We start from the raw sequence: 18,439 nt of genomic DNA, 5'->3' as shown, positions 1-18,439 counted from the left end.
CTTCCCATCTCCCCTACATCCATTTCTCCTCCATTCCCCTTTAAAAAATAAGTAGGTCTCCCAGGAATGTCAACCAAACATGGCATAACAAGTTACAACAAAACTAGGCACAGACCCTTGTATTAAGGTTGGATGAGATATCCAGTATGAGGAAAAGGGTCCCAAGAGCAGGCAAGAGAGTCAGAGACACCCTCCACTCCTATTGTTAGGAGTCCCACAAGAACACCAAGTTACACAACTCTAACATATATGCAGAGGACCCAGCTCAGACTCATGCAGGCTCCACGATTGGCACTTCAGTCTCTGTGAGCCCCTATAAGACCTGCTTAGTTGATTCTGTGGGTGCTGCTCTCATGATGTCGCCTTCTGCAGAGGTTCCTCTGGAACTGCCTAACAATCTGTCTGTGGGACTCTCATCCGCTCCCAACAGCTGCTGAATGATGCTTCTCTGATGACAACTGGGCTAGGCCGATCTATGAGTATAACAATATCATTAGTAATCACTTGTTGAATTTTTTTCCAGTTGTGTTTGGTTCTATCCTGGGACTCTGGCCTGTTTACTCTTTGATTCCTGTTCATCCAGGCAGTCTCAGGCATGAGCTCTGTCTCTTAGGGTGGGCCTCAAGTCAGACTAGTCATTGATTGGCCACTCCCACAAGTTCTATGCCACTATTACCCCAGCACATTGTGCAGGCAGGGCATATTGTAGGTGGAACGTTTGTGGCTGGGTTGGTGTCCCAGTCCCACTGCTGGGAGCCTTGCCTGTTTATAGAAGATGGTCGATTCAGGCTTGATATTCTCCATTACTAGGAGTCTTTGCTAGGGTCACTCTTGTAAGGAGTTTCCCTTGCACTAGGCTTCTACCTCACTCCCAAAATGCTCCCTGATTCGGTTTATTCTAATTTATTCGGTTTATTCGGTGATTCTCCTAATACTCTCTCCCTCCACCAACCACCTGCTCCCCTCCCTACCCACCCCACCCATCCTTGAAATCTATTCTATTTTCCCTTCCCAGGGAGTTCCATGTGTCCTGCCTTGAGCCTTCTTACTTAGACTCTCTGGGTCTGGGGATTGTAGCATGATTATTATTTACTTAACAGCTAATATCCACTTATAAGTAAGTACATACCATGTTTGTCTTTCTGGGTCTGGGTTGTCTCACTCAGGATTATTTTTATAGTTCCATCCATTGCAAATTTCATGATATCCTTTTGTTTAACAGGTAAGTAATATTTCATTGTGTAGATGTACCATATTTTCTATGGGGCAGTGGACTGTTCCACCAGACAGAAAGCTTGGTAAGGCCGAGCAGATTCAGAAACCCCGGTCTTCTCATATCTGTGAATGGTAGGTGTTTCATCTATTTGTCCTGGAGCACATGACCATGACACCCCATGGAGAGAACTGTGACAATCAGACATGTAGGAGCAACCCTGAAGCCCCTCCACATGCACGAGGTATCCCTAACATCTCAGACCAAGCCAATAGAAAGCATCTCCTTTTAGACCCCCAACCCAACCCAAAATGTGTATAAGACCCCATCCACAAGGAATAAAGCACATGAATAATTTCATCAAAGAGTCTCTAAGAGTGTCTGTGTTATAGAGCTGCAACACTATGGGAAAGAGAGTCCTCTCCTTAAGCTTTCACAACTGGAAGCTGCTTGAGCCTACTGCACTCCCTTCCTGCTTGGTGGCTGGCTCCAGCCAAGGCTTCCAGCCACCCGCTGCGCCCCATTGCCTGCCCACTACTCTGGAGAAGACCAGGCAGCCAGCCCTGATCTAGCTCCCGTTCTTCTTCAGAGTGCAACTCTTTGGCCCATCCCACAGCAACCCCACAGATCTCAAAGGATAGTGTCTGATGCAAAGACCTGCAACTGGCAACCACATAGGGCAAGAACAGCAGATGTACTGCAATACACGCACAGGAAGGTGCGTCCTGCCACCCAACCCTGGAGACAAGCAACCTATCCTTTCCTGCTGCGCTTTCAGTCTGCGTCATCCCACGGATTTGGACACGCTGAAGGAACTGATGCTTTCTAGCCGGAGCTACTCTGCTGTAGGCGGAGGGTCCCTTTAGCCCCTGTCTAAAACCCAGCATCCCACAGCAGGTGCTTGTTGTGCTTTATAAAAAGAAAGAGAAGCCAGGGATATGTTTGGTGGAGGCACAGTATGGTGTGTGGGGAGGGGTGCCTCTGAGGGCCCATGCTGAGGCATCTCTCCCCCCTCCCCAAGGTACCAGCAACACAACACTATAGTATAGAATAGTTTATTTAGGGCATGGGGAGGGGAGTTGAGGGGGTAGTAGAGACAGAGAAAGGTAGAGAGAGGGAAGGAGGGAGGGAGGGGGAAGAGAGAGAGAGAGAGAGAGAGAGAGAGAGAGAGTAAAGGAGTAGAGGCCTGTCATGAGCAAGTGGAGAGGGTGTGTGTGTGTAGGGGAATGGGGAGAGAGAAGGGCAGAAGCAAGAGGAGAGAGCAAAGGAGCAAGAGAACGAGAGAGGGAGGCCAGCCTGGTCTACAAAGTGAGTTCCAGGACAACCAGGGCTATACAGAGAAACCCTGTCTCAAAAACAAAAACAAAAACAAAAACAAAAACAAAAACAAAAACAAAAAAACAAAAAAAAAAAGAAAAGAAAAGGGGGGGGGGAGGACAGGGCAAGCAGCCCCTTTTACATTGAGTCAGGCCTATCTGGCTGTTGTCAGATTAACTGTGGAGTGTAGCCTAGACTAAATGCCAACATTCCCCTGCTTTGGTTTAATTAAAAAAGGAAAAACTAGACAGAGGTGATGATGAAGCAGGAATAGGGACATCGTGATCTTTAGCTGTTTCCTGCTGCCTTTGGGGTATTGTGTACACTCTGGGAAACCTAAGAAATGGGCATGGGGATGTTGGTCCCGATGTAGGAGAGTTGGCTGTTTCCTTGCTGTCCGGGTCTGTGGAGCCATCTGTGGATAGATAAGAAGGAGCAGGTCCAGTCGAAGCATCTGTGTCTGTGAGGGAAGATTGGAGCATCTGTGGGTTGCTTCCCTGGCACTGTCCTGGAGGTAGTAAATGCCTGGACTTGGCAGGACGCTGAAACACACACATTTATATTACAGGTAGAGAATAAGGTTAAGTATGCTTGGGGGGAAATATTCTTTCTTAGTTGTACATTTGTAAACCTTAGGTCTTGGTGATTGGGGTGAGAGGAATCCCAGTCCCATTGCACAGGAGAGGAATCCCACCCTCTGGGATAGGTAGAATGAAAATGTAGGCTATTGATTGGCAGGTGTACTCATCTGGATGGAGTCTATTGGTCCATGAGAGGTAGATCTGAGTGGGTTTCCTGTAGCTTATAAGTTTACAAAAGAGATAAACTTGTTAACAACATGAATGTTTCATTAGAGTTGGGCTAATTTATAAGAGCTATATAGATTGATGTTAGGACAATGGCATAGCAAGAAGAGGAAATAGGAAGCATTTAGTCACTAGAAACTGAGTTTAAGTAAGGAAGTAACAGTTTACACCTGTGAAAGCTTATGTCTGAACTTGTGCATCATTTATATCGTGAAGTCTGAAAGAAATCTGGCAGTCTTAGCTAGTTAACAAATATTCTAATGAGCAAATAAGGTGGTAAATTACCTCAGGGTAAGGAGCTAAGTCTGTTTTCTAGTTGTCAATCTTCAGTTACCTTAGACATCAATGTAGTCAGAAATCTGGGAAGAATAAATTATGATCTAGGAGTCATGTATTAATTAAAATGACAGAGGTTGATGATCTATGGTTCACTACCTAAACAGTTCCAAGTCCCTGTGGTCTCCATGGCAACTTGGGCAGAGTCAATCTGGCTGTCAAGCCCAGAAGACAAAAAGCTTTTTTTCCTGTGGAGTGGATATGTATGAAATGAGAAGTGACCCACCTTGACTTAGGCAATATGAGACATTTGACTCTTAGGGTAAGTTGTTTGTCCACAGTGTAGACCAAGCCCTGGCAGCGGGCAAGGCAATGGAGAGATATTTCTCAATGGTTTTCATACCACAGTCTCGGTAGAGTCTTGTCTCTGTGTCCTTTATCTTCTTGGAGTCCTTGGGGGGGGGGGGTAACTTAGGCTTTGTGAGTCTCTGTCTGTCATAAGCTTAAACATTTTTACATGTAGCAGATCCCTGACAACATCAAGAGCAGGCCTATTAAGCATAATCTGTGTTAGACAATCTGTGATTCTTTAGTTACTTGCTTGAGAATGTATCTAGCAAACACAGCATACTATAACTTAATGGTAGTAGCAAAAACAAGGCATATATATATATATATATATATATATATATATATATATCAGTGATTTTTTTAGCCTTTATATTGTTTAGAAATCTTGACCTTGTGGCTATGTATCAGCAGGAAAAAAAAAACACACACACACATGAAGACACACACACAAAGAGACAAATGGCAGAGTTTTTTTCTGGCGTACACTTGGCTTAGAGTTGATGTGGATCAGAATAGAAAGAAATCACAGGATTGACAGCGATGGCGTAAGAGCATGGGTCGGACCTGAAGCAGCCCTGGTACAGTTGTGGGAATGACGGTGGCAGCAGCAGAATCAAGAGGGTGGGGCGGCACAGTACTGATGCGAAGTAGTGGAGCAGGGGAAGAGCTGGTGCCCTAGCAGCTCTGCCCAGGCAGCAGCAGTTCTCTTGAGCTCCAGCCAGTGGCAACGGTGGCCACAGGAAAGCAGGCAGAGCGTGAGGTGTGTGGGGCAGATGTTTGCAGGAAAGTAATCTCAGCAGAACAGTGTTCCAAGCAGAATGTGGAAGTGCAGGGGGGCGGGGCGACAGCTGCTTTTCTGCAGCAGCAAAATAAAGGGGCAGGGTGGCGCCAGTCCCACAGGGCCGAGCTTCCTCCACAGCCACGGCTGCAAGCCCCAGGCCCAGCCCATCAGAATCCTTGGTGGGCAGGGGAAGGGAAGTACCTGAAATAACACGGTCTCCTAACAACTAAGCTCAGGCAGGGGAATGATCGTAATCGAGGCAGTGCGAGAAAGCTTGGCTCACGCTTGTACTGGACAGCAGAGTTGAGCAGGCAGAGGCAGTGACACCAGGAAAATGGGCAGAGTGCGAGAGTGGGGTGGGGTGGGGCAGGTGGCTGAGGGAAAGCAACGTCTCATTAGATCTGTGTCCCAGGCAGAACACAGGAGCGGGGTGAGAGTTGCTTTTCCTGAGGCAGAATCAAGGGGCATGCAAACGGAAGCAGAGCGAGAGCAGAGCAAGCTGCGAGAGAATGAGGGGTGGAAGGGGAAAAGCGAGATAGTTGTTTTTAAAGTGCCAATTAAGTGGCCATGTAGAGATATTGTTTGCTGGGTACTGTGAGTTAAGACGGGGGAAGGGGAATCGTCCCTGTAAGTAGGGACAAGGCAGTGAAGACCAACCCGTTGGGTGTAGAGGTTATTAAAAATGTTCCTACCAGTGTCCTGAGAACAAAATCAATAAAAAACAAACAAGCAAACAAACTAACCAACCAAGTCTAGATGTACTGGGCTGTCATGAGGATGCTATGTGAGTCCTAGACCCACAGGAAAAACATGAGTCCCAGACTCACAGGTTTGAGACGGGGAGGGGGTCACCCAAGAGTTACAGATCCTAAAAACAAGGGTCCAGAAAGGACCAGTTATAAGGACTGAATGTCTCTGTCCTCTAGGGCAGCACAGGGGGTGGCTCCAAGCTCAATAACCATCCCCTGGGGCCAGAGAACATTTACATGGCCAGTGGGGGAGGGAGCTTGCCAGTTCTCCAAAGTTTAGGTGGACAGGTCCAGCAAAAGATGGCTCTCCACGTGGCAGTGGGGCATGTGAACCTTTGAGTTTCTAAATCTGAGTTACAGTACCAATGTTGTGTTTTATAAAAAGAAAGAGAGGCCAGGGATATGTTTGGTGGAGGCACAGTATGGTGTGTGGGGAGGGGTGCCTCTGAGGGCCCATGCTGAGGCATCTCTCCCCCTTCCCAAGGTACCAGCAACACAACACTATAGTATAGACTAGTTTATTTAGGGCATGGGGAGGGGAGTTGAGGGGGTAGTAGAGACAGAGAAAGGCAGAGAGAGAGAGAGAGGAATAGAGAGAGAGGTCAGTCATGAGTATTTGGAGACATGGTGGGGGGAGGGGGAGTGTAGAGGAATGGGGAGAGAGGGGGAGCAGGAGCAAGAGGAGAGAGCAAGAGAACAAAAGGACAGGAGAGCAAGAGAGAGAAGAAGGGGGCAAGCAGCCCCTTTTATAGTGAGTCAGGTACACCTGGCTGTTGCCAGGTAACTGTGGGGTGGAGCCTAGACAGAGTGCTAACAGCACTGGCAAAGGCTCTCTATCTAACTTCTTAAAACAAAACAAAACAAAAAAACTTGGTTACACAGCAGCTAATTAGAAGCCACAGAATCGCTGCTAATTCTTACATCTGCAGGAAGTCTGTGTTTTGGACCTTTGTGGGATCCTCCAAAACAAATAAGCCAAGGGAACACTCCCATTAGATAAGACATTTCTTCTCTTTTCTGTCATGGGCAACCTGTCATTACATAAAACATTGCCCCAGGTCAGTGAGATATGTGCCCTACTAAAAGGCCACAAAATAAAGATCACCAAAACAAGCCTCCTCGTTTTGGGAGGAGGTTCTTCAGATAGGGCCACGCATGGTCAATGGTAATATTTACAGCACTGACTCATGAACCTGAAGAGCTTCTCTCACCAGAAGCAGGATAGCCAGGAAGGAAAAATCACCTCTAAGCTGCAATTCAGCAACACATAGGACAGACCATCTAAAATAGAACAGGCTGATAACAACACAGCCTCTGAGCTCCCTCAATCAGATGAGCCCAAAGATAAAGGTCCTAAAAACCACCCTATTTCAGACCTCACAGGCCTCACCCGATTAATATGGGAAATAACATCAATCTACCCACCCCTCCCCCTTATCACTCAGAGGAAACACAAAACAAGCCACCTGCCCCACTCCCCCCTTCCCTCAACCAAGGAGGGGCTCTATTAAAAAAATAAGTGAGCTTCCACTGGCCTCTGCCCCTACTCCACCTCCCCCCCACCCAGCCAGAGAAAGGTATTTCTCCTCTGTCACCCAGAGCCACCAAACGCTTTGACAAAAACCCACCAAATTCCATAGTCCCCTACCCTTAACTTTATACCACAAAACAACTTTGTAATTTTCATGACTCTAATGCAAAAATAATTCAAAGGATGCACAAGAGGAACATTTTTATTATCCTTTGGAACCGAGCAAGGGGGAGGTGGGGGAAGCAGGCATGAAACCCTGTGTGTGTGAGTGTGAGTGTGTGTGTATGTGTGTGAATGAATGGGATTGGTCTGCTTGCTCACTGGAGACTATGAATGTTTCTGCTGAGGTGTTTTGGTGAGTGAGAGCATTTCCCTCAGATATCTGGCCTGGCAGGGGACTATGAGATCTGACATGCTAGATGTAGATGAGGGAGGCTCTTTCCTGTAAGAGGGTGGAAATCTGTATGAGTAGAGGGGAAAGTGGGTTGGTGTCTAGTTTGACAAAGGATCTCGACAGCCAGGGGAGCTGTTAGAATGTGTGACACAATCCCAGACAAATCCCAGCCACAGTTTCACATGGGAGGTTTTACTGGAAGAGGTGGCCTCTGAGGGAAGAAGGGGCTGCAGGCCAGGGGGATGCCATGTGATGCATGTGTAAAGGGATGTGACAATTGCCATGGCAGCAGATGCAGGAGTGGTGCTATTGCCTAGAGATGAAGTGTCTCCTCGCTGGGTCTGGGAGCTGGCTGTAAAGAACTTCTGGCTGTCCACAAGTGCATTTTATGCTAACATTCCTCTCTTTCTTTCTTTTTTCTTTCTTTCTTTCTTTTTTTTTTTTTTTAAGCTTTGTTTCGTTTTTGTTTTTGGAGACAGGGTTTCTCTGTGTAGCCCTGGCTGACCTGGAACTCACTCTGTAGACTAGGCTGGCCTCGAACTCAGAAATCTGCCTGTCTCTGTCTCCCGAGTGCTGGGATTAAAGGCGTGTGCCACCACACCCAACTTTGTTTGTTTGTTTTATATAGGGTTTTTGAAAACCCAGGAATTAGAAGCCTCACACTGTTCCCTGTGGTTTTGGGTGTCTGGCTGTAGCTGCTAGATTTTTTCCTCACTATTCCGGACTTGTTGATGTAGAAGCAGCATTCTTCTTGTAAGAAAAGGCAAAGACTGCCTTCTTTCACTGTAAGAACATCAAGTTACCATTGGTTCTGAAGCACCGCAGCTGCCAAGGAATGAACATGGAGGCTGAGAATGGTTTGGGTCACTTCTTGAAAACTGTTCTCAAGCTGGGAAGAGAACTGATTGTATAGGGTTAGAGAGGAAGTCAGCCCTGCTGCTCCAGCACCAACACCTACAATTATTCCTGCAGCGATCATATACACTGAATGAAAAAGAGGTTGCGGGGGTGGGGGAGTGTGTGACTTCTTTAAGGGCTAGATAGATAGCTATAACTCCTTAAATTGGGGGGAGTGATGGAGCAGCTCTCTGAATGGGAGAATAGGGGTTCGTCCTCAGGGGAGTAGTATATTATTGCTGCAGCTCCCCTCTTTCCCCCATCGGTAAATATTGAGGGGGCTCCAACTATGGGTCTTTTTGAAAATAGTTTGAGGGGCAGACATCTCAACAATTTTCTTTATCCATTCTTCAGTTAAGGGACATCTAGATGGTTTCCAGTTTCTGACAATTACAAATAAAGCTGCTATCCTGAGGACATGGTGCCCCCAGGGACCTTTGACACCATGAGGTCTGAGGGGCCCTGGCTATAAAGGGAGAGGATGGAGAAGCTGTGGTCTTCATGAAACTCACCCCTCTTTCTTCTCTCCCTCCTGAAAAAATAAAAAGATAAAAACAAACAAACAAACAAAGCTGCTATGAAATAGTTGAGCAAATATCCTTGTAGTAGGTATAGTCTTGAGGTAAATCAATTCCCAATTTCCTGAGGACCCACCATATTGATTTCCATGGTGGTTGTACAAGTTTGCACTCCCACCAGCAATGGAGGAGTGTTCCCTTGCTCCACATCCCCAACTACATGACATTTTGTGGTTTTGATCTGAGACATTCTGACAAGTGTAAGATGGATTTCCATTTCCCTAAAGGCTAAGAACTTTGAACATTTCTTTAAGTGTCCTCAGCCATTTGAGAGATTAAAGGAAGCCACTTTTAGGTTGAGAAGTTCAACAGATGAATTATTGCCTTTATTTGTTATTTAGTTTTATTAAAAACCCGGCGCCAACAAGATGGCTCAGTAGGTATAGGCGCTTGCCACACAAATCAACCCCCTACAGATGTTCAAAAGAACTGATTCCCAGAAGTTTTCCTCAGACCTCTACCTATGCGTTCACGTTTTGAAGATTTAGTGTAGGTATGTGCACATTGATTTCGATGCCTGAGGAGGCCATATGTGCAGGATCCCCTGGAGCTACAGTTACAGGCAACACGGGTGCTAGGATTTGAACTCACATCTGCAAGATCAGTACAGGCTTTTAACTTCTGAGCCATGTCTTCAGGTAGACACACAATAAAAATTTCAAATGCATGTTCCCTGGTGCCCAAAACACTTCATTAAAAAAAATAATGTTAAAGAAGACTTGCTTCTCATGGAGTCTAGCTGGAAATCTTTGGCTCACCCTTGAAGGGCGTGGTGCAACTCTAGCCTTTTTCTTTCCCATTTATTTACATCCTTACAATGAAGTAAGAGCTCTGTCATGCCAGAGTGGTTGTCTTGCCACAGGCCCAAATGATACCGTACTGAAAACCCCAAGATCGTGAGCCAACGTAACCCTTGTAGCAGTTGGTGATCTTAGTCTTTGTTGCACTGAAGGGTTCCTGTGCTAAGGCGAAAACTACACTGCTAATGACTTTCCTACAAAACATGTGGAAGTACCTTATAGGATAAAGCAAGCGAGTCCACTATACTGTTCTTGCTAATTGGAGTCCTTTATTGGTTGAGAGGGCTCCAGGCTCCACTTTGATGAAACATGTTCTGGAGGCTGAGTGACAGCTTCTCTCTGCTGTTCTGGTCTGTAGAAGGCAAACAAGGCCTGCTGGGGAGCCCTTTAGCAGAGAACTTGGCCACAGTGCAGAAACACTTTAAGTGAATCCCATGGGTGTGGAGACATCCCTTCTCCTCCCCTTTCAGAACACACAGCTACGAGCTGCCAAGACCCAGTTCACACATCCACAGGCACTATTCTTGGTTGCTGTTAGGGCTGGAGGCAGGGAACCCTGACATGGCTTCGCCTGTGTTGTTACTTCGTCTGCAAGGGCTGCTCTTTCGAGACCTTGGCCAAGATATTTGCCTTCTCCCCTTCAAAGCCCCTGGGCCTGCTATGGTTCAGCAGCAGTACAGTATTTAAGTCAGCTTCCACACTGGCTGCAAAATATAACACATCTTTTTTAAAAATGGAAGAAAACATATGTTTTTAAAGTCCCATTAGCTCTCTCCTATCCTGAAGCTTGGTCTGCCCAGCTGGATTTCTTTCCCTTCAAATGCAAGAGCTCTCTATGGAGAAAGCTACTTTAATGGCGACGGTCTTGAAGACGGTCTACTGAGATTATTATCAGGGACTATTTTTACTAAGGGAGAAGGGACAAATGAAATGGGATGTGGTTTGGTTAAGCAGTCAAACTAACAAATCTCAGCGATGAGAGCATTTTCTTTGAAAGAAAGGAAAAGAAGAGAAAAGAAAGGAAAAGAAAAAAGTGACCATTAAGTGTTTGGTCTGGAGGGCTGCAGTGGGGTGAGGACATGAACACACTGGGGAGGCACTGAGGTGTTTGAGGAAGAACAGGCTGTTGCGGGTCCTTTGGCCTTAAGTCTCCCCCTGATTGCCCTAATAGCCTGAGCAGCTGGTTCAAACAGAAGCTCAGTTTCTGATGCTGAACCCAGTGGGTTACCTTCCCTGTAGCCTAGCAGGGGTCTAAGATTCCCTTTCACACTGTCACAGTCCCATTTGTGACCTTTGGGGGTGCTAGTTTGAAGCTGAGAATTTAATTAAGACTTGAGAGTAAATATGAAAAGCCTGAAGGGTGTCCAAGCAGTAACCACAGGACATAAGCACCAACGTGTGGACTTATGGTTCCTGGATTATGAAGATGGGGGATCAGTGGAGGTATGTCTATTCCATACAAGAGCTGCACTTACGCTCCAAAGGCACACACACCTATCTGATTGACTACAAGTTATTTGCAAAAATTATTAGGCAAAGAGCTTAAAAATCTAATCTTGGAGGGGAACAAGCATACAGCTATAGTTTCCTTATGAGCCCTCCATGGGGATCATAAACCACTTGAGAGAAGCCATTTCAATACTCTGAAGGCTTACTGTGTCTGACTTTGTGAGAATCCTACAGACAAAATGGTTCAAGGGATAGAATTTCTCAGGATTAATTCAGAGTCCTAATGAAAACAAAAAACAAGGATAAAATAGCGCTTCCCCAGCTTTCATGTTAAGTTCCCTGCATCTTATGTTCTTTTTCCGTTACTAAGCTAAAATACCCACAAAAGCCATGTCAAGCAGGGTTTATTCTAGCTCACACTTCGGGGTTCACTGCCAATGTTATGCCTTGAGTCCACGGGAAACCCAGATGAGCACAAGAATTTCAAAGTCCGTTGCAATTTGCAAGTCTTTTTTATTTCAAGTCTGGACTGGGATCGAAAGCCTCCACTGGCATGCAATAATGAGTCTGGAAAGCACTGGGTTTATACACAGTGCAGTTAGGGATTCCTTGAGTGCTTAGGGTGAAGGGGAGTGGGGCAGGGATAGCCAGCAGGTTGTGACTCAAACATTTGGTGGGAGGGGACTTAAGCTGGGAGGGGGATTGAAGAGTGTCTTTTGTGGGGTTATGAGGAACTAATCTTTATGGCCAGCTGTAACTGTCTGTTACCTTGAGATGGCAGGGAGGCCATCTCAAGCTAACAACTGACCGGCTCCTCATGGTGTTTTCATTAAAGGGGGTTTCATGGGCAATGCCATTCTAGTGCCAGGTTGGGTTCCCTTAGTGGAGCGGCTAGGGAGGGAGTCCTGAGCTATGCTGCAGGGGGACACAGTGCAGAAACCAGCTGCCCGCTGTACTGTGCTTGCCACTCCATGGAAAGGAGGGAAGATGTGAGCTTTTGTGGGGTGGGGGTGGGATGGCGGGGGGGGGAATGAAGAGGCAAACTGCATACGACACTGGAGTCTCTTTGGTGAGGCTTCCAAGAAACAGGACAATTAACCACAGAGAATTAGCATCAGCAATTTGGAGGCTACAACACCATTTCAATGAAAACAGCAAGGCAGCAGGAAGCTGAGGACAGTGCTCAAATTATGTCCACCAGCCAGAAGAAAGCAACATATGCCAGTGTTTCGGACTCTTCTGGGGTCCAGGCTTTACTGCCCAGAGAATGGTCCTGCCCATAGTAAGCAGGTCTTCCCACTTCAATTAAAGTACTCAAGATAACCTCCTCATCATGCCCATTGGCCTCACTGCACAGGTGAGTCTAAAGTCTATCAAGTTGACAACTAACAGGAGGCAGAGGCAGGCAGATCTCTGAGTTTTGAGGCCAGCCTGGTCTACAAAGTTCTAGGACAGACAAAGCTACACAGAGAAACCCTGCCTCAAAAAGCCAATAAATCAAAGAAAGTGTTTTGTGACCCTGTGTGGTGGAACATACCTATAATCCCAACATTAGAGGATAAAGCAAGAACCCATCTCTTAGGGAAGAAAAAAAGTGGGCAGGCGTGGGTACCATGAAGACAGCATGATCACATACACCACAGCTGAGCACTGTACAAGGACAGGTAAGTGACTTAGGCACAGGGTATTGTTGGTCCAACAAAATTCATCAGTATTTAAGTATTAGAACATGTGTGTGTGAAATGGGCTGAGCTGTGTGTATTTGTGTAGCCCTGAGGCCAGGGAGAGCGACCAGGCAGTCAGCAGAGCCACGATTGTTTTCTTGGATGCAGACAAACTTTAATTGCAAAGCCTTTGTGTACAGCACATTGAGCAATGACCAAGCAGGAGACCTGCTCACATTCAGAGACATGAACAGAAACGTCTTTCACAATCTAGATAGTCTAGAGTATTCTACATGGGAACAAACCTCCTTATCTTTCTGAAGACTGCTTGACATTTAATAACGATTAGGCATACTTAGAAATTCAAAGTAGGTTGTACCTTGCAAGAAAAGAGTGTGAACACCTTTTCCAAACACACATGGTGGTTCTGCTGGGGCAGGTAACCAAGGAAAAGCGAGTGAGTCTCTGAGTGCAGAGCGAGCTGGTCCCCCGTTCACACAGGGAGACACATCAGCCACAGCCCCAAACAACAGGCAGCCCAGGCAGCCCTTGCCCTCACTCTTCCCTATTACCTTGCGGTCTTTATTTAGCCCAAGGAAAATCCTTGCCCAGAAAATTCAGAGTATCATTGAATTTAGGGATAGTAAGGAAATTCTCATATCGCATATGGAAGGGCTCCTAACTATCTAATTAGAGCAATTAATATTATTTGTATTATGCATACTGGAAATATTTAAGTATTATCTAATTTTTATTTTATACTTTCAAAACAGTCAGAGGGAATGGAGAAGAAAAGTATGACTGCCCACCCAGCTTTGGGGCCAGGCAGGTACAAGCCAGAGCGGGGACCACCGTCTGTAGTTTTGAGAAAGACTCTGGGAAGTCATCACACTCCACTCCTACAGCCTCGCTAGTCAGTGCTTAGCTACAGGGCATGTGTCAACAGAGGCTGCAACTTGACATCTACATTGTAAAATGTGGTATTTTAACAACAGGCTCAAAGAGTTCATCATGAAAGTGAAACCACAGGATAATTCATGCAGCTAAGGGCTCAGACTGCTGCTCTCAGCTCTTCCGCACCAGGTTCAGGCGGACACGTACGGTGGCGGTGGCTCCTTGGCAGTGCTAAGCACAGCAGTAGCATCATCGTACGGAGGCAGTAGCACCTGAAAGGAGAGCCCAGAGTCAGTGTTTAAAAGCAGGCATCCACTCCCTGAGTCCGAGGCCAGGCTTTAACTGAACATGCACACACTTAAAAGTCTCCTGAGAACTGGTACTCCAGTCTATGACTCACTAAGTGGACACGTTTTGTATGAGATTTTGAAACCTTAAACTGGGGCATGTCTTCTGCCACCTCTGCTTTCCGGCCATGCTCTATGTGTGCCTGCATAGCCAGAGGGTATATGTAAAGGAGTAAGGGAATGAGAATGGTTCTCCCATGTGTAGGCACAAGGGCAGGCACTAAGCCGACCATTCAGTGTTGACCTAAACACCCTGCAGGACACATAGGACCAGGTAACCTTCCTTCCCACAGTGTATTTGACTGGCATGGCTCACAGGCAGGCGGGTGACAGACAACTGGCAAGGAGTAGCTGCAATCAAATTAACAGGCAACGGTAGAGCTGCTTCATAGCAAGGCATCTGACAGACACCACATCTCGCGAGCTACTATTCCTGTCAGCTTTGTGTCTGTCTGTCTCCTCAAAGGGGCAGTTGGTGGTGTCCCTGTGTCCTGAATACTTCTCAAATCACTCAAGGGACAGGAAAACCTGGGATGCACTTGGGTCCAGGAGGCAAGGAGGCACCTGCAGGGCTCTCCCCACAGGGGGACCAGCCACTCTGGGGGTACTCACATCAGCAACACAAACGCCGTGAATTACTGTGCTGTCTGCTTAGGAGGCAGAGTGGGCAAAACACAAAAAGATGATCAACAACGGGGAAAGGCAGTGCAGTGCAGACCAGAAAAGCGCCCCTCCCTCAAAGGTCAGAGGCAGTGACTAGACTAGAGAGAGCACTCATACTCCTGATATGCTGAGTGTGCACTTATGGTAGGGAGAAAGAGGGCGGGCAGTGGAAAGGGGCCTGGCCACTGTCTACATACAGGAGAAAGCCAGGGAGATGAAGCAGGCAAGGCTCTCTCCATGTGGCTGTGGCCTAGGGGCCAGCACATACGTGTGGATATGGATCAAGTAGGGTCACCTATGACCACTGGAAGCCATAAACAGCAGTAGGAACATTAACTACAGAATGATGGGTTCTGCATTACCCTCAGCAGCCTCACTGAAGAATTAACTGAGCGTAACTGCCATTGTTGTTGGAGAAATCTTAGAACACAGTAGGGCTCCTGAAGAAATGAAGGCAACCGGCATATTCCGCTTTGTTTCTTTCCTTTCTCACAAAATAAAACATTCAGGTCAAATTTCCCCAAAATGTTCAGAGACTGAATACAACATTTTCTTTCAGGGGAAGCATAATCGTGTTCTATCAAAATAGAACTCTCACACTTTGGTATACTCATTATCAAGCAAGTCTGTATCGAATGCTGTTTCATTGCAAATCAGCATTTCAACACGGATGGTCTTTTCTCAGAAATACTCTATTGACTTTGCCTTGCAATCTGAAGTCAAGAGGCCTGAAGAACCCCTCCCTGCACTGAGCTGATGACACCCTCATTCACTGTTCCGTGTTGGCTGTGAAATATTCTTGATGTGACACCTCTGGCTATCAGAATACTTTTGAAAATTCTCCAGATGGAACTAGTCTAAATTCTCGAAGGCTCAGCATCCTCTTATCTAAATGACACTGAATCTAGTCCAGACTCAAAGACCAGGTGGGTGACGTACGGACCAGACCACCCTTCTGTTCCGATTATGTTCTGTTGGCACTGAAGATGCAGCCATCCTCCTTTTCTGTAAGGGGGCTGAAGTACTTGGACATCGAGAGAAATAATTGTCACGTGATTAACACCAAATGTGATGCCATGATGTGATCAATGAAAATGTAACTATATTGACATTTTTATCACTTGGCATTTAGTTGTTTTAAAAAACAAACAAACAAAAAAACACCTAACCATTCATGGAGTGGGGGCCGCACTGTGGTCAGGATGAAATAAATGAGGGAGAAAAACAAAACAAAACAAAACCCAACCAAGAACACATCCTATTTCAGCGTAAAGTTGCTGCTACCATGCAGAAGCTAATGGCTGCATGCCAGAACGTTCAAGCACACACACAACTGGGGGCTACTTTATATATGTTCAACACAAATTTCACACACACACACACACACACACACACACACACACACACACTCCCAGAAGGAGCCAGCTCAGTAACGTGCTTGCCAGGCAGAGGAAGACACCCAGTGTCAACCCCTGGACTATACATGCACATGTGTGCACACAAACAATACCACACTTACAATAAATAAAATCTGGAAAAGAAATTCAGTTCATCTGTTAACAAATGACAAATGTCACAGGAAGAGCTACAGTCGTGCTTCACGCAACAGTGGGGCTATGTTCCAAAAAGTGCGTATCAGGCAACTTCATCTCCTATCAACCTGTGGAAATTACTTACATAACGAAGATGGCTATACCATCGCCCAAAACATACAAAGACCCTGCTTGGCTGACCGAGCCGGCTTGGTCCTCAGATGCTCTTGCATCCGTATAAAACACATCTGCAGCTTGCCCTCTAACTGCCCTGGAAGCAAGGGCTTCCCCAAGCTTGTCTGGCAAGTTAATTAGGACGTTTCTGCAAAACCTACAGCATGAAGACGTGTTAATGCTTTAGGTTCTGACTGTCTAGTTTCTTGGGAATGAAGGAAAGAAAACCCGCAGGAACTGTGCCCTAGTTACTGGAAAAGTCACTGAAACCACCATAAATGTCACTCCAACTGCTGAGTTCTTCAGAGCATTTTTATGGTCAAGGGTCAGCCTTAACTGACCTTCAGCATGTCAGAGAATGTACTGGGCAATGGCTACTAGGGAGATGGTCTGACCATCAACTGAAGTTTTTTCTTTTAATTGTATTTATAAGTGTATTATAAAACAGACTTTTAAAAAAGCCTCATATAGCAGAATACTTTGAGAAGTCAGAGCAACAAGCTTACATTAAGGTAATCTGAGCTAGCACCTACAACAAGACAGCATAACAGACTCCTTGAAGTTTACATTTTCCCTTTAAAATATTAATAGCCTTCCTATCATATCTAAGGCTATAATGCTTTTATCAGGAATCAGAATTTCAGACACCTTTTTAGCTATATATTACTTTCACTGATTCCAAGAACCCTGGTCCATAGGGATTGTGTTCCATTTGGTAAAATACCACTGGCACCCTGGTCTTGGTGGTGTTAGTGAAACAAAGTTACACAGATTAAGTTTTCAAAAACTTCAATTTGCAAATGTTTAATTATGAAAAAAATATATAATCTATGTATATATTACTTTAATGTGCTTTTCCTCCAGTGAGCACATTTTCATGCATTAGGAAGCCAATGTGATGTTACATAACGTGTCTACCACATGACTTCTCCAACAGAGGCTCTAGAAGGGAGGGTGCATCTCCCTAAGGCACTAATAGTGCTGGAGCCAGGTGGCTGCAGAGGCGCAGAGGCGCAGAGGGGCACCTTGGGATATTTTAAATGTTTAAGGGAGACAAGACAACACTTCCTACATACTGAGCAGACTGCTGTGCATACATGACTGCTCAGTGCAATGAAGAGTTGGGTATTTATTCTCACTCAGGCTCTGAGGCATTATGTTTGGGACCCTCTGTCCCAAACCATCATGGTTTGGCTAGAAATGGAAGCAAGATTAAACCCAGTCTGGGAATGCTGTCCAGTATTTAACAACACTTTCCTGTCTTCTCCGTGTGCAGAATTTGGGAAAGCATGAATTTGGATCATAGCATATGCACTGTCTTAGAAAAGGAGATGAGGCATGTTTATTTTATAACAAGAACTCCAGTATCTATCCATAAAGGTCAACATGGATTTATTTAGCCCGGGAGAAGAGCCATCTGGAACAATACTTAGTAGGAAGTGAAAGCCAGGCATGACATGTTATGTCGATGTGGATACCCAATACTGACATGGGCAAAGGAGAAACGTGTGTGGTTATGTGCTATGAAAAACTAGATTACCCCAGCCTTCTAGATGGCGAGGCAGGCATTGGCACATTTCGGTCTTCAAATTAGAATGCCAACATTAAGCCCCCTAGTTCTTGCGAAACAATCTTAAAGTGTTCCAATCCTCTGGGACTACATTATGATCTCCAGAGATCATTTTCCACCAACAAGAACAGCCCTTCAGAGAAATGGCACACCACAGGGGTGGTGCCGAAAATACATGAGCCTATGTTATACTAGAGAGCAAGATCACCAGAGAGCTATTGATGAGGTTCCAACTGGCCAAAGGATGGTCTAGCCTGAGCATCAGTCCTATGACTGTGATGTGTTAGTGTTTAGAGAAAGCATCTGCTTATCCTTTCTAAGGATACAGAATAGGTACAAAAAGAGAAATTTACACAAAGGACAGAGTCAGATCAATTGGAACTATAGTTACAGGTGGTTGTGAGGCACCACATGGTGCTACAAAATGAGCCTGGGACTCTGGAAGGGCAGCCA

General features: G+C 45.9%; 1 protein-coding gene across 1 annotated transcript in view; it reads right to left on the bottom strand.

Annotated features, from left to right (window-relative positions):
* Positions 1 to 12,959: 12,959 nt before the first annotated feature.
* Positions 12,960 to 18,439, bottom strand: part of Laptm4b (lysosomal protein transmembrane 4 beta) — a 41,540-nt gene continuing 36,060 nt past the window's right edge. Inside the window, exon 7 of the mRNA XM_021216571.1 lies at positions 12,960 to 13,972. Coding sequence (XP_021072230.1) covers positions 13,892 to 13,972 — 81 coding nt within the window. The 3' untranslated portion in view covers positions 12,960 to 13,891. The remainder of the gene's footprint in view (positions 13,973 to 18,439) is intronic.

This window comes from Mus pahari, chromosome 17 (assembly GCF_900095145.1).
Source record: "Mus pahari chromosome 17, PAHARI_EIJ_v1.1, whole genome shotgun sequence".
Lineage (NCBI taxonomy): Eukaryota > Metazoa > Chordata > Mammalia > Rodentia > Muridae > Mus > Mus pahari.
Note: the sequence above shows the minus strand (reverse complement) of the source record. Positions and strands in the feature narration are given on the sequence as shown.